Here is a 17,493-nt window from a genome sequence, read left to right as displayed (position 1 = left end):
GGTCAAAACATTTCTTTTAGCCATTATGTTAAATTTTGATTATGTTTCAGCTGACAATTTCAAGAAAAGGAAAATTCCACATAAACTGTGATTTCTGTGCAGTAGGGAACACTATGGTAATCTCACCCTCTAATACCTAGTCTTTATCTCAAAACATTTCATAATCTTCCAAATACATTTTTCTGACCTCCAACTCCTGTAAATATTTTCTGTAGTTTACACATTACCATTTTCTAAGTATATGATGACATGCACTACCCTTCTCTGCTATGGCTTCTATACCTTTTTGGAACTATACATAGAAGTTACTAATTTCCTATAGCTTTCACATTACACAGATCTGTCTGACGCTGTGAAACAATAGAGGCACAATGTATAACATGATCAGAAAACAGTAGACCAACAGATAACTTCAACCTGGATAAAAAGCATGTTAAGTAGGCCAAAATTAAGATGGCATTCCATAGCAGTATATGCTGATTAAAACCCTATTATTATACAAGTCACGCAAACATCTAAAAATGTAGGGGGTGGTGGGGATAGAGAAAGGAAAATCAGTATATCTCTCCCCCTCCTCTCGATTTAAGGCCTGCAGAAAAAGACAAGCCTAACTAAAGGAAAAAGGTATTTTTAATTTTAATCTATGCCTCATAAATATATTAAAATTGATGTAAGAATTAGTTTAAGCGGCAAAATAAAGCCTTACCAATGCAATTACCTATGCAGAGTATGTAAAAATACATATATATTTGAAATCCTAATTCATTATCTTAATGTTATTTCCATAGCACCTACATCAAAGAATGTGTCAGTGTGAAGTTTTCAGTGATGTGATTTCAATTGAAACTCAGCTGAGCAGCAAGACCAAAATAAAATGAACAGACTATTTGCAGGCAGTATTTCATTTTATAAGTATCACTGCATTGTATGCAGTATATGAAACATTTATAAATCTTGAAGGTCAATCTGATAATGTAAATATTAATAATACATAAGGAAGTGAATATATGCAGTAATTTACAGCAATGCTTCTTCATTCTTTAATAGTCTGGAGACATAAAGACTTGCAATATTTCAGAAGGATTTACCTGATTTGTGAGATACAATAAGCTCAAGAAGTTGACGTCCTTCTTCTACCACTGCTTCTTTTAAAGCACAGTGGCTATCTACATTCAACTTAAAACTCTGCAAAAAAAGAAAAGAAAAAAAAAAGAGACACAAGAAACCTGAGTATCAGACATTGGAGAGGCAGTTATCATAAAACACACGTACAAAATTACTTGCTGCTTTTTATCAAGAACCACATCCCCATTTACCCAATAGCCAAACTTATTTGTGATACTAAAAGCTATTGATATTTTGGATCTGGGCTCAAAATGTTTCCATTAGATCAGCAAAGTGCATCTCTGTTGAAACAGCTGACAAATCTAGAAATTCATTAGGTTTTATGAAAAGTCACAACCCGTAGGCTATATCTGGTGTAACAGTGTTCTATAAAATACACTAAATTTATGCCACCACATATGAGCTCTGTTTTTTTCCGATTTCTTTGAAATGTTGGTGATAGCACTATTTATGAAACCATAAAAAAATTACAGCATTGAATATATTGGCCTTATGTGCACTCATACAAATCTATTAATATTGTGTTTCTGAGTTAACTCTCATATCCATTTTCAAAGAACAAATCAGACTGCTTTAGATCTCTGCATTCTTAATTTGCAAAGCAAGTATTTTTCATCCTTTTTTGCACTAATATTTTTACTAGTTTACAAAGGATCCCTGCTTTAACAGTGATTAAAATATTTTGTTTCTTTTTTTAAATTTATTTTTTACAAATTGCATTAAAGTCTAGTAATAGAGAGAGGAACTGGGAACATGTTATGACATTTCATACACCACTGCTAACTTGGATAAATTTGCAAAATATTTGCCAGAGCTTCTCACTCATACTTGTGTGTAAGAAAGAGAAACAAAATACAATAAAGAAAGGGGTACTTGCTGTATTTAATCATAAATCATGTGCAGCCCTGAACACACATATGCAACTCTTGTTGTCTTTGAAATGTCTACGGAATGAATGAAAACAATATTTGACCCCTTGGAAGAAGCGAGTTTTGCCTTCTCTTGGGAATGACTTAACTGGCAGAGATGAAAGGAGATTTTGCAAGTGCACATTTGTAGCTACTGGTTTTTATAAAACTTATTTATACTTCTCCAAATACTAGTGACCATGCTAGTACTGAAGTAGCAGACATCACAAAATACTCAAAAGCTCTCATTTCTTAGGGAAGCAACCATTTCCCTTCTTTCCTAACTCCTGTAGTCAGGCTGATTGGCGTAGCAGAAAATAATATTGCCAGAATTGTAATAAAATGATGTTCTTTTACTGTATTTGTCATGGTTGAAAGAGGCATGTTGCTCAGACAGACTCTTGACAGTCTTTCAGGCAGCAGTGTACCTGACAGTTAGCGACAAAATGATTTTGAAAATTCTCCATTCAAATAAGAGCAATAAACAGGAATTTTGCTACCTTCAGCATTTTGTCTAGCCCAATTTTCCTCGTATGGGCATCTGAATATATCATTTTGAGCCCGCTATTTAACAATTGGGTCAGCCAAGAGAAGTTAAAAAGGAAAAAGGATGCCTAGTTTATGTCTAGACCTTTCTTAAATCTAGAGTTTTATGAACCCAAATCCAGAAGTTCTTTTTCCTTCGTAACAGCACGTCTGAACAAGCACTGACAATATTTAATTTACTGTTTACTTAAAACAGGCTTGTACTGAATAGTTTGTAATCATGCACTTCACAGGAAATGCACTATGCGTGTGCCTCACATAGCAAAAGAGAACCTAAAGGACCTGAGAGTAGGTTGTGTAATTTCATGTAATTGAGGTTGAGTATAGATGCAGCTGGATGTGGCAGTGTCTCGAGATGATGTGGATGTGTTTGATAGGAAAATTGGAAAAGATGAGGTATTCTTTTTCATTAGGAGAAAAAAAAGAGACTTGCTGTCCTAGAAAAGATTCATTTAACATAACGCACCAGGTACTACAATACAGCTTGATTTTCAGGTGCACCTATTAACCAGTAATAATGTTAAACTGAAGAAGCAAAATATGATGAATAAAGATGGGGCCAAACTTTTGAGTTTTGACTAGCAATATTCTCCTTGTGCAAAATTCTGATTTTATGGATAAATTATGCGTGGCACAAATACCGTGAGCATACATGAAATTTAGCAGAAATAAACCCCTATCAGCACAGAGGCGTCAAAAGGAGGGAACCATTCATATAAGTATAAATACAAAAAAAAAAGTGAAGGAAATTGTCAGTTGATGTAGTGAAGTATGAGTTTTGGCTTTAGAATGATGTAAGTATCTGTGATTCCTTAGGGGTGCTAATTTCCTAAGAAAAAGGAACAAATGGACAAGGAACACTGGAAAGAATAGCCCTCAGTCAGTGCATCAGTGCTCATGGTTCCTCATACCTGCAGGGCTGAAAATATGACATACAAAAAAGGCAGACAGAGTTGAAGACGTGACAAGGATTACATGTATATACAATGGAGATGCACATTTGCTCAGCTAAAGATAAAATCAGACCAAACATTTGGAATGGAGGAGGACCTTCAAAAAAAGAGGTCCTCTCCCACCCTGGATATTTCCTGTTCCCTACTGTTTACTTATGGCACTTGGAAAATTGTAACTCTAACAGCGTGTGACCCAGGTACTCTGCTCCCCTCCTCCTCTGATCTTCCCTGATAATGAATGGAGCCTTCGCATTTGAAGAGAGGAAGGGAGAAGAGGAGGGAAGTCAATTAATCAAAGCCATTTTTCCAGACACATTTGCAGCTATGGAGCAGTCTAAATATCACACATGAGCACATATACATTATGGAAAATGCATGTGCGTTGGCCTGACAGCAGCTTTTTAGACAACACATTAATGTCATCCCTAGCACTACAGTGTATGTAATGTAGTTTACAAGCTGCAACAAGCAAAATTTCCTTATGAAGTTCTCTGCACTTTTCCCAGTCACCATGCACCTATATATAAATATCAGCTGTTCTTATTTAGCAAGAAAGGAGAAGTGAGGCAGGAATCATGCAGTTTTATTAAAGCTACAGAACTGTAAATAAACAGGAATAAAGACTCCAAAAGTGTAAGTACAAAGCCCCAGGAGTGCTATCTTCTGTTGACTGCATGGGGCAAAGGAGCTCAGTCTTCACAAAATGAAGCTGTCCCCTGACTTTTAGGAAACTGATTGATCCATCAGACAACAATACTGCAGAACCTCCATGGGGAAAAAAGCAGCACCTCCTGATCTATAGTGGGCTCTGAACACACTGAAAATAAGAGTGCTTTTCCAGCATGTAATAATCTCTCCCTCTCAGCTTCTTTGTCTGTACAACTGGAGATGAGAAAAATTATTTGAAGTTCCCCTGAGGATTTATTTTATGGCTATAGATACTTAAATTTATGAAACTTTGATTGAGTAGGTATCCTACAGTATGTACATATCGAGCTCTGATACGCAATCTTTCACTGTTTTGCAACTCTCTGTTCTTAGCAAATCCTTGTAATTTGGTAAAACACAAGCCAGGTCTTGACCTATTCATATCTGCAAGTAAGGAGAGTCAACTATTAAATATGTTTGTTTCCAGAAGCACACAGACTTTGTATAAGGATGTATTTTTTTTTAAGTCATGATGTGTCCAACTAATTATTTCCAGTGTACTTTGTGTCTCTGAAACACAAATAAGCAACTAGGTATCATGTGAACCTATACCTTATATAATGTAATGTATATTATACATATGATTATGTATTATACATATAATATATAATATAATCTACATAAATATAGATTAGTTTAAATGACACAGCAGTTTACATCTATTGCCAGATTAAGATACTGTATTAAAAGAAATATTTTAATTTTCTCAGTCAATCATACTATTAGCATGTGTGGTGTAGTGGGGTACCGCTGAGACCTAATTTTCTTGAGGTTCATTTTTGATGTTTTTAAATATCTTTGAGAAAAATATCACTGCTTCTAGGGCATTTATATTTTAGACCAAAGGCAGAGACAATTAAAATTATCTAAGTGACCTATGACTTTAGAATTTGAAATAGAAAGTTTAATTTAAAATTTCCTAATAGTCATTTGCATTTTTGGAGAAAACCACAATATTACTAAAATATGGACTTCTATATTTAGGTACAGTTGAATGTAAATTTTGGCTAAGAATGTAGCACTTTTAATTATAACACTCATTGTGACAGATGTAATTCAATTGTGAAATTTAGAGTGATGGGAACAGTTTCTCGTAGAAAAGAAATGGGATTCTGTGACTGAGACAATCCTGGAAGGACAGCCAAACTCCCACAAACATTATCAGCAATGTTATGTTTTGGACAGGGAGACAGTTTCAACACACAGTAAAGTTCTAAGAAAATGGAACAACAAATGTGTGTCATTTATTTATTAAATATACACTATATACCAATAATCTCCAAGAAAAAAAAAACTTGAAAAATTGATTTTAATTTTTTTTTAAATTACCACATTTCATTTGTCTTAAAGAGAATATGACTTAAAACAGTTCCTGAAATTTTATTCTCATATTCTTAACATACAGTTACTTTTGCAACTGTATTGGTCCTGGCACAGTTACCTCCCAATAGCTTGCTATGACAAAATACCAAGATATCAAGTAATGAATTCAACTTTTGGTTATGGAAAGGCAGTTGTCTATTTATTTTTTTTTCTTTTTTTTTTTTTTTTTTCTTGAGGCATTCTGACCACACAGAAAGTCTCTGTTTGGTCACTGCCTAGTGTTTACGTATTCGAGTTAATAACCTAAAAAGCCATGCAATAATGTAGTGGTATTTTGATACTCCTGAACACCACCTACCTACCAATGACATTCAGTAAATCAAAAAAATAACTAACATGTAAGCTGCCCTTATAGTAACATGGAAATGCTCACATATTTAGCATTCTAATGACATAATACTAAATACCTAATTAATTGCTCAGTGGTTATATAAAATGGACATTCATATGCAATTTGTACATGGAAAAAGATCCTGTCTTCTGTGAAATAGTGCATTTCACACATTACATTTACAAATATATCATCAAACTATTTGACTTTTTAACAATCGGGAAATATCTTACTTAGGAAAGCCTCCCATTTTTCATCAGGGATATAAAGCCTACTTAGTATTAGAAGTCACTATGATATGTTCTCCTGGGAATTAAATGTTACATGTGAAATGGTTCCAGTCAATGTCTCCTTTGTTCATGTTTTCCATAAAACCTAGGTGACTATAAAGAATTTTTTATTTTCTTCTTTTCTTTTAAGCTGTATTTCTATCTGATGCACACTCCACCTGTTAAACAGAACACAAGCACTATGGAAATGCTTTATGCAGCTCCATAGTCAAGGTTGATTTTTACCACAATAGCAGGGATTCTACCTTTGCTTTTTAAGGAGAACATGGTGAATCCTCCTCTGAAGCTGCACCACCCACTAAGGGTCCTTTTCTTCTCTCTCTGAGACTGAGAACATACCCTCCCTATAGCAATGATGGCCAAGGGGCCAATCATCACCAACTGCTAAGCAAATCTTTAATGCCTAATACAGTATGACCATCATTTCCTTAGATGAACCACACGTTATTTCCTTCTGTAACCAATGGGAGCTGGTAGATATTTTTTAAGATTGACTAGGTAGTGGAAATAAGATGTGGTTTTCTACCCCCTGCAACAATGAGAAAGCTTCAAAACACAATAATTTTGGGGGTTTCTCTGGGGGTAATTCCTTCCACTGGCATCTATAGGCAGATAAAAATGGGCAAAATAACAATATCACTGTCTATGTTGATTCATAATACCAGATTATAATCTAAAATGCCTTTAAAATTGACATAAAACTGATCTGGGAACCTCACTACTGAAATCCCATAATCATCATCTCATGCTGGCATTGTGCCACTGTAGATGTAGATCAGATGTAAGATGGTTTGACTGCTCAGACAATTTCTTTGTGTAAGTTTATCATTCATTTAAACATAATATTAACTGAACATTCTGAGTTCAAAATGTTTAGTAATGACATAGTTATAGCTACCCCGGGAACGATTTTACCTTCTGACCACTGAAACGCATTCTCCACCTTTCACTTGATCTGAATGTACTTTTTGCCTGGGAGGACCAAGCACATTTATGAAGAGACAAACTGGTGGGAGTTTAGTGAACAGCAAACAAAATATGTTTAAAGGTGTAAATGGCGGCAGATTATAAGAAATAAACAAGACTGACTAAATGATGATTAAGAGAAAGGGCCATTATTATCTACTTACATTCCGTGAATCTGAACACCAAGCAGAAAGACTTATTAGCACAGTACAGTGTCAGAGGGTATAGTAGATAGGACTAATGGAATTAAATTAAGAAAGAGAAAAATTAAGATAAATACCAGTGAAATTTCCCCCCGAAAGTCAGATCTATTAGATTGTGTAATAATCTCCTAAGGGAAACAGTGAAAGCCCTGATCCCTTAAGACCTGTAAATCTAAACTGGATAAAAACGTAGGAGTAAGGACTGCAATGTAAGGGCTGTAAAGGGCTGACAAGCAGCAGCCTAGGTCTTTCACATGCCACAGAATTTGTGACGGGCCAGCAAAACTAAATACAAAGAGGCAGGCTCTACCCCGGTAGTCCTACAGTAATTCATACTTTTGTAAAACCACCTCACTCCTTTCTTCTCTGTCACAGCTTCTGCCATTCCAGTATTAGGCAATCAATGTTTTTTCCCATTGTTACCTCTTAAACATGAATAGCACAATCTTCCTCACATTAAATACTTTGGGTCCCCCAATTTCTGTTTCTCATTCCTTGTTGTGTTTGTCATCTCTTAGGTAATTTAGACAAGTTTTGAATGCATAATTTTGGATGTGGAGAAAAAGGATAGTTAGCCCAACTCTCCAGGAAGTCTATTTTGCAGATTTAGTTTAGAAGGCATAGAGGCTATTTTTGCAGATATTTCATAATTCAAACTCACGTAAATTCTTCTGCTGCCAATTCTAATTTCTATTTTGTGTTTCACCACATAAATTTCTCTTTGCTTTTGTCTTTCTAAACATTTTACATTGTTAAAAAAAGTTAACATGAGGCTTCCTAAACTGAATCTCAGTTTGATTATTATCAAGAGAGAACGAGGGATGGAAGAACACAGGCAGAAAAGCACACGGGCAAAATGGCTATACAATGAAACAATTGCTAAGTTGCCATAAGGATGGTGAACTGCACATCCAGTCCACCATTTATAACTGTCCTTGATAATTTCTTGTCTTATTGAGATACTCAGGAAATAATCTGCAGAAGTCACAGTCTTCTGACTCCTTTATCTATCAAGACACATCTGTCTGGCTAATCTTACACATTTCCAGGTACATTTCTTCCACCTGGAGACCCACCATGCTCAAAAGCTATTTCATCAAAATACGCCTAAGTTGTATTGTCCTACAACATGCAGGAAAAAGCCAACCAAGAGAAAACAGCTTTCCAATCCAAAGATAAATTCATTGGGCATAGCAGCCTTAGCAAATATGGAGTTACTAAGGCAGAAAAAACATATACATATATATTATTTAAATATAAATTTACTAACTTACAGACCAAAAAGCACTCACTGGCACTAAATAACACTACGTAGTTTTAGAGCAAACCTTGAAGGATTTTAATTCTATTAAAATTTCAGGGGAATATGAGGGAGATGTAATTTGCTTTTTACATATGTACAGATATAAGGTTTTATGCAATTTAAAGGTGAACTAAAATGCCTTCTTAGAAAAATATATCTAATAAATTGAGATCCCAAATTATTAACCCAATTCATCTGTAGAATTAAGAAATGGAAAAAAAAAAATCATAGGAGATGCAAAGAAAAACACTTACCAATCAAGACCTCCATTCATGCCCTGAATTTTCTGTATTTCTGCTGAAAGCTTTGGCATTGCAAACACCAAAACACAGACAGCAATTCTATTACTTCTAGTACTTAAAGTGTGAATGATATTATGCCTTTGAGAGACATAGCACAGAACCCATGGGAGTGGACCATAGCTCTTGGCAGGTGAGTAAAAGCAAATACAGTTTAAATGTTGCTGAGTGTGCTTGTTTGTCCTTTGAGATCCTGGCATTATATTCTTTTAATGATTTCCAATCTCAGAATTTTTTAAAAATAAATCTCATTTCACCTTCAAAACCAAATTACAGACTACATCTATACTGATCATACCAGCATACTAAAATTTCAGGCAATAGCATACATTTGAATAGACATAAAAATTACAATTAACAGAGCTCCTACATAAGCATTATGCAATTTATTAATAAACATTACTTTCAAATCAAATTTTAAAGGTCTTTCAAAAGTTGTTACAATGATAAATTAATGTAAAGAGCATGACCAAACTGTCATTCAGAGTGATTATTCTGCAATTGCTATAAAGCTTCTAAGTCAGAACTTATGTGAAACACTTTTCCACCAAAATTTCCTGATCAAGTTAGTTCAAAACATTTTATAATGGCAGTTTGATTTCATTATATTATCATAGGCACTGAATCCCCTGCATGCAAACAATTTCTTCTGCAGGCCAGGCACACGATGGACCCAGTGGAATCCCTAACTTTCACCACTCAAACTTACAGTATCTGTGTTTTGGGATACCTCAGCACCCAAGAGTTTTACAGTTTTGGTTTGGTGAGACTTGCGAGGGGATGAACATTTGCAACACTGCCAAATCAAGTTACCCTGCCTTGTTCAGCTTCACTCACAAGTGCAAATGAGTTTAAACATTTCCCAAACTCTGAACAATCTGGGTTTCAATGTGCTCTAATGTTTGGCCTTGTTTTCTAAGGAAACTACATCAGGTATTTAATACACATTCAGAGGAATATACCACCCTCTATATTCTTGCATGTAAAAGAACACTGTGTTTTAAGGATGTCATCACTCCCTCCTCCAAAGCAATAAACATTAGCTTAAAAGCATCCTGGGTATCAGTGAAAATAAAATTCTAATTTTTTTAAACCTCAAATGTCATGAATTAAAAAAAAACAACAGAGCAATACAGTTGTTCTTGAGACATCGATCAAACTTGTTCATTCACTATATTTCCATACACTTAGATCCAAAGACCTCAAAATCCTCACAAGTGATACAGTTTAGATTCTGGACACTACAATTTTCCCTTCTCCTTCAGAGGAAGACACAAAGCTACTTTAGGATGACACCCTAATATGCTTTGCTTCTGGTTTAATGCCTCCTCTGTTCAGAGATAGCTGCAGCTCTCCGAACTAGAAAAGCTGGGACAGCCTCCTGTGGAGCTAGTTAACAACTAGTATGTTACAGGCAGGCCCAACAGCGCTAACTTTTATTATGGGGTCCTATCCTCTTCCTATGCAGAACTATGTAAATTTGTCACAGTAGCAAAGAGAAGAAAAGGAGTCCTGGGAAGGTCTGAACCAATCAAAAAACAAGGTAAATGCAATATCCTTGTTTTTCTTCACAGCTGTACATTCAGTCTCTGGGAAAACTATTAAGAAATTATTGCTTATGCTACAGGCTTGCACAAAATAAACCTCCTAAGTGGGACTGCGTGGCAATAGCTGGTAGCAACTGTATCGGAGGACAGTAAATGAACAGTCCCTTTCTTCATTAAAAACACACATAGTAATAACAGATCTCCATCACAACAGATCTCCTACTTCTGTGATGTTGGGAGCATAAACATGGCCCACTCCTCCTTACAAAGAAAAGATATGTGTCAGCTCTTCTTTATTGCATGATCTTAGGGGAAACAATTTTAGATCAAGTGCAATATTTCTGTATTGGTCAGGACAACAGTGCTGTGATTAGCAGTATATATACTTGGATTTTCTCTTATATACCTGATTTTTCTCTTACTTAGTCATGAAAAAAGTCACTGAAATTCAAAAGAACAGTCCAAACAGTTTAGAAACCTCTACTTTTCCCACTGCCAGCAACTGTAAGGTCTCTGGCTCCAGACTGTAGCACAGGTACAGCCAGATGTATTAAATGACAGCAACATTTCCTTTTGATGTTCTTGGGCACTTAACTCAAGAAACAGAAAAACTTACATAGAGGTTATTGGGTTTACAGATTTTAAAAGCTGAATAATAGTCACAACTGACAATATACATGCATTCCCTTTGTTTAAGGTTGATATCTTATTTCCTATTAAGTCCTTTTATTTGCTTGTGTTATTTGAAATCTGCTGGGGTTAATCTGTATGTTCTGCAGACTGCTTCCTGTATAAAAGGACATACATTCAGGAGCCCATGAATACCCAAAATACATTTCAAGATAGCAGCATAAAATCCAGAAAGTCAAACTAACAATAGGCTAAACAGATTCAAACCTAAGTCCTTAGAGAAGCAAGAGATTAGTCCACTTGTGGTGCTCAGACTCTTTAGCACCATCATCCTGCAGATACTATTGTGTAATTTTGAGGAAAAAATCTAAATTGGCTGCCATGGACATTGGAAATGCCCATATAGCAAAAGCACAGTACATAACTGTGCCATTTCAGAGGCTTTAATACCTTTAATAAAAATACTGTTACCACCACTACTACAAAGACAGCCAGTAGATTAGCCCAAGGCATGTGTATTTAACCTTATTTTCAATGAGAACAGGTATTTAATACTTCTCTAAACTGACATTTTTCAGAAAATGAGATTTTCCAGGGAGATGGGAAAGATTTTTTTTTCAGACACAGCAGACTTGTTAAAAACAGACAATCGGTTATCATGAGATATCACAGAAGCATCATTACTTCACCAATACAATTTCTTAAACGTGAAAATACAATCTATTTTCTGTATGAAAGCATTTGCTGTTTACAGCTAAGAAAGTGCTGAGCCATTATGTGGCCAAAAACATTTATAGTGGACACAGGAAAACTCTTATTTCATTTCTCTTTAGATAATGAAACTCTCAAAACTCCCATATCTTAGGAAGAATTTGAGTTTGGAATGGAGATGACATCTAAACTTCCTATACAGAAGAGAAGTAAATGCTAGCGTGAATCAACATGTATAATTTGTTTTGAAATACTAGTGATACTTTCTCTATGATACTTTTAAGACTGTAGCATGTAAAGTAAATATGGTGACTAAGAAGGTTAATATAATGGAACAATTCTGGGCTAAGCAGCACTTTAACGTGGCACAAAGCTTGCGACTAAATTGAGGTAAAAATTACAGACAGGGATCCCACAATTTATTAGAAAAGAAAATCAAGAAATTCTGATTCATGGAAATGACCATTTAGCACATCCAAACAACACTTTGTACTGCAATGACTCCATGCAGTCCTAGCTACTTGTACTTTCTACAGAACAATATTTGCTATTCTAGTTTCAACTAAACAGAATATATATTTTTGCTTAAAAAAAACCCAACAAACAAATAACCCTGGTGTGAACAATTAATTATTTTCAAGGAGGCCATCCTCCTCCATTCTTTCCATGAGTGACAAACAATTCCTTTTTGTGCTATCTGGATAAACAGGAAACCACCGGCTGCCATCTTTTCTAAGGATATCTTATATCCAGTTACAATGAGAGGAAAGTGAAGCATTAAGAGCAGCCCTGCAGAGAAGGACTTGAGGGTACTGATAGAGGAAAAGCTGGACATGAGCCAGAAATGTGCGCTCGCAGCCCAGAAAGCCAACCGTATCCTGGGCTGCATCAAAAGAAGCGTGGCCAGCAGGTCGAGGGAGGTGATTCTGCCCCTCTGCACTGCTCTGGTGAGACCCCACCTGGAGTTCCGCGTCCAGCTCTGGAGCTCCCAGCACAAGAAAGACATGGACCTCTTGGAGCGGGTCCAGAGGAGGGCCACAAAAATGATCAGAGGGATGGAACACCTCTCCTATGAGGAAAGGCTGAGAGAGTGGGGGTTGTTCAGCCCGGAGAAGAGAAGGCTGCGGGGAGACCTTATTGTGGCCTTTCAATACTTAAAGGGGGCTTATAAAAAAAGATGGGGACAGACTTTTTAGCAGGGCCAATAGCGATGGGACAAGGGGTAATGGTTTTAAACTAAGAGAGGGTAGATTCAGACTAGATATAAGGAAGAAATTTTTTACAATGAGGGTAGTGAAACACTGGAACAGGTTGCCCAGAGAGGTGGTAGATGCCCCATCCCTGGAAACATTCAAGGACAGGCTGGATGGGGCTCTGAGCAACCTGATCTAGTTGTAGATGTCCCTGCCAGTTGCAGGGGGGATGGACTAGATGACCTTTAAAGGTCCCTTCCAACCCAAACTATTCTATGATTCTACGATTTGCTCTCCTCCAAATTGCAAACTTAAATGTAAGCAGGTTACAGCCACTGTCTTACTCAAAAGGGCAAAAGGCAACAGCCGCTTTCAAAGAAAGTACATCGTCATGGGAACTTCTGACTATTCTTTACCTAGTTTTGAAAAAATGCAAAATCTATCACTACTCTCTCTTCTATGTTCCCTGTACTCAAGATTTCAGAATTTTAATCTTACAGAAATTCTGAAGAGTAAGATTGTTAGAACAAAAATGCCTGATTACTAGTTCCAAATTTCTAAGATCTTTCCTTAATTAATTTTATCTCCACTCCATATTGTCAACATCTGCTAATAATGCGAGATTTTAAAAGTTCCATCAAATAAGTTTAAAATAAGATATTTTTCATTTGTACGTTTCCATTTAAAAGTCTTGTATTATCTAGCTCTAAGTATGACACTAAACACAGAAATGGCTTTGGCTAAAAGACCTAAGAGCACACAATAGTAAGGTGCACAACTAGGAGGTATGCAGCAACAAGAAAACAGAGTACTGTGTTAACAGCAAAGGGAAAAGTTAAGACTATAAAATTAAAAGTCCCAGGCCTCAGCAAATATATATAGTGCCTTTCATCTAAACCTTTTCTTCCGTGGTTCTTCACATTTCCTCATTTGCTAGCTTACTTCTTTACTGTGCTAAAACAATGTATCTTTTTGGGTCAGGGATAAGGAGCGGTAAAATGTTTAGCAGACTAAAATGGTCAAGAGCAACATGGTGCATTCTTATTTGTTGAGCTGGTAAGAAAGTCTGTTTGGTTTCACAAGCACAGCAGTACCATCTAGACAGATGCTTTTAGCTCATAAGCTGCCTTCAGGATACCATTTTTGATGAGAACCATGTGCCTACCACCAAGTCTATGCTTAGAGTCTGCTAGTAGCTGATTTTGATCAAGCTGATGGGCAAGAATCAGCATAACAGAAAAGAAGAGCTACAAAAGATAAAGCAAATCAGAAACCATTCTCAGAAGTTCCTTTTTGGTAAGGCCAATGAAGCTATCTTTTCATTAGGAAGTGATTTAAGCCTAATCGTTCACAAAATTCAAAACCTGCCTCACTTTTTTCTCTAGTAGGGCTGACTGATGCCTTTGTGGCAAAGTAGATTTCTGCTGAAAAACACCCCTGTTTTATGAAAATGTTTTCAACATTTGCCAGCTTGGGTGGATGCCTGCAGGGGTGCCAGAAGTTCAAGGAGTGGCAGCTCCATGTCAGCCCTCCGATATGAATGGGAAGCAAACAGCTCCCAAATCAGTTTCACTGATGTTACTCAGTTGTGAGGACTTGTAAAATTGAAAGAATAATTTCAGTCACTATTCCAGGGGTCTCTGAGAGCATTTCCATTGATAGCTTTGTGCTTTGGTGTTATCTAAAATGAAGCATATAGCAACTTCTGTTCTGCAGAAAATCAGGGAACCGAGTTTTAAAATTTGCAAAAAAACTGTCCTCCAAGCTGAAGATTGTCTATTTTGGCATGCATTCCAGATGCAGGCTACCTTTCAATTTGTAGAAAAAATTCATACTCTTTACCAAACCATATGGTTACTCATCATGGCAAAATCTATGGAGTTTAAGTTGTAAATGTGATTTAAGAATGAAATTCCAATTTGTCCTATGTTAATAATTATAATTGTGGTGTATTTGGGTATCAGGGCTGTGCCTGTGTGTGCATGTAGCTGTGAATTCCCTGGGTGGCCCAGGAACGTCCCAGCTAGTCTCTGCACAGATGAGATAATGGGCTAATTGGGAACAGACCAACCTGAGGAGAGGCTGCCTTCCACCTTCACAACAAAGTGCTTCACTAATTATTTCAGGAGCTGACCAGGTGGGACCTTCAGACAGTCACAGAGATGTCTACAGGCAGCTCTTGCTGGGCCAAGAGCAATAGACAGACACTACTCATATGCTTCAAAGTGCTGATTAACATCCTGGGTGGACAATCTTGCCAGACCAGGTGTAAGAATTAACTAGAACAATAGTTTGGGGAGTTCTACCAATTTAAGCTGAAGATATCATGCAAGGACGCTTGTAATGGAGACTTGCATTGCCATCCTGTTCAAGAGATTTGATTCCTCATGTGAGCATTACCTTATGCAAAGATTCTAATAAGTTGATATTCTAGGTTTCTCGTGGTGTTTTTTTTTTTTTTAATAAAAATAAGGAGGAGGTTTAGGTTAGACATTAGGAAAAGCTTCTTCACCGAGAGGGTGGTCAAGCATTGGAACAGGCTGCCCAGGGAAGTGGTTGAGTCTCCATCCCTGGAGGGATTTAAGGAACGGATAGATACGGTGCTTGAAGACATGGTACAGATGGACTTGGCAGTGATAGGTTGACGGTTGGACTCGGTGATCTTAAGGGTCTTTTCCAACCTTGACGATTCTATGATTCTATGATAAACACACTCTCTTTAAGTGTCTGTGCCACACCATTTCTCAAAATGTCAAAGATGTAGAAAAGCAAGGCTGAGTGAGGAGAGACTTTAAAATTCAATCTTTTGTCAACAATTTACATTGGGACCCTAAAATGACAGTCAAGAATTTTACATACTGAAAAATTTGGAGGATGTTCATAACCTTGTCCTTGTCTCCTCTGCAAGACTTTTCCCAGCCAATAATGATAAAGGGAACAAGTACATTTTTCTGTTTTCCTGCTCCCATATTTTCTTTTCTTAGATTTTTGACAGCAGAGATTTAATTCATGAATGCAAAATATTCTCTCTTTATGGCACTAATTTTGTTATTGCAACAAACATATTTCCAAGAAAACAATACCACAGGTGGTGAAATTGATAATTTGCGCCAAAGGCTAAGGCCTTGTCTCTACTAATAAAAATAAAAATACTAATCTACACCGGGTTTTCACTCCTTCTACAACCAGAAAATCTGCACCAGTGAGGAATCATAGTTATGAGGTTTGCTAGCACAGATGCAGTAAATAGAAAAGAACCAACACATTTTCTTTGTTTTCCAGGTTAGTTTGCTACCGGTGTCTGTACTATGAACCCAGAAGTCTGGATCCTAAACTTATAAAGTACTAAGCCCCCTTTACTTCAATAAATCTTAGGTGAGTCTGACAGCACGTATAACCTGACTGGCAAAAGAAGAAAATGAGCAGCATAAGTACCCTAACAAAGACCTTGATCACCATTGTCTTACAATGCTCAATCAAGGGAAATTTTAACATTGAGCTTAACGTGAACTGAAGTTCATATATTTCTGTTTAAACACAGATTAGGATTTCTGACAGACAAATGCCACTGAAAAGCTGACAATCTAATTAATACAAAATAACTATCTTCCCCACTATAACAATGCTCTGTATTTTAATAGTTCAGTTCTGCTGTGTAGAAACGAATATGATAGCATACGTTTTCTGAAATCCAAAAAGAAAAGTCACGGTTATTTTTTTCAGGTTGTGCAATGATTTTTTCACTGGCAATATATGCCATAAAAATAATTATATCATCATTGAATTGAAACTGAACTGTTCTTTAGACATTTTACTTCTCTACAGAAGTAAAGAAAAAAACCCACATTGTTTCATAACATAGTCATCCTGAAACATACAAAGATTTTCTTGCCCCAAAGATATGCAGATACACAGAGTACAGCTGGGAACCGAAGTACTTACAGGGGAAAGTGAAGTTGTACAGGTGCCCACATACTCATTTATTCTGACTACCTCTAGCAATGAAGGAGCTGCCTCTGGGCTACTACTCCACATTCCAGTCTGATAGATGGTTTTGGCCTCACCTCCCACAGAACCACAAGGCAAAGCTGGAAGTCATTTGCCTGCAAAAGAGCTACTGTGCTCCTCCCCATGGAAGAAGGGGAAAAAGAAACTTGACTGTGACAGAGACTCAGCCTGGTGATTGCTCTGTTCCTGGAATATGTTTCTTTTTATCCAGTTGAGAGTGAAAATTGCAAGTCTACTCATAAAAACTCATCTCTCCAAAAATTTCATGTTGCAGAGTAAGAGGAAAACAAATTGAAATGACCAATGCCTTTTCTGAGGTCTGATCTCACAATGTGCTCTGTGTCTTCAGAGCACCTGTAAACATAATGGGAATCACAGGACTGAGTGCG

At 36.6% G+C, this 17,493-nt stretch overlaps 1 protein-coding gene across 2 annotated transcripts in view; it reads right to left on the bottom strand.

Moving 5' to 3' along the window:
* Positions 1 to 17,493, bottom strand: part of AKAP6 (A-kinase anchoring protein 6) — a 292,127-nt gene that overhangs the window by 146,140 nt on the left and 128,494 nt on the right. For both annotated transcript variants that reach the window (XM_087747148.1, XM_087747149.1), the window contains exon 6: positions 1,089 to 1,185. In XM_087747148.1, the coding sequence (XP_087603274.1) occupies positions 1,089 to 1,185 (97 nt within the window). The remainder of the gene's footprint in view (positions 1 to 1,088; positions 1,186 to 17,493) is intronic.

This window comes from Nipponia nippon, unplaced genomic scaffold (genome assembly GCF_047370975.1).
Source record: "Nipponia nippon isolate SJK-2023a ecotype South Korea unplaced genomic scaffold, ASM4737097v1 scaffold_11, whole genome shotgun sequence".
Taxonomy (NCBI): domain Eukaryota; kingdom Metazoa; phylum Chordata; class Aves; order Pelecaniformes; family Threskiornithidae; genus Nipponia; species Nipponia nippon.
The sequence above is the reverse complement of the archived record's forward strand: the minus strand, read 5'-3'. Positions and strand labels throughout refer to the sequence as shown.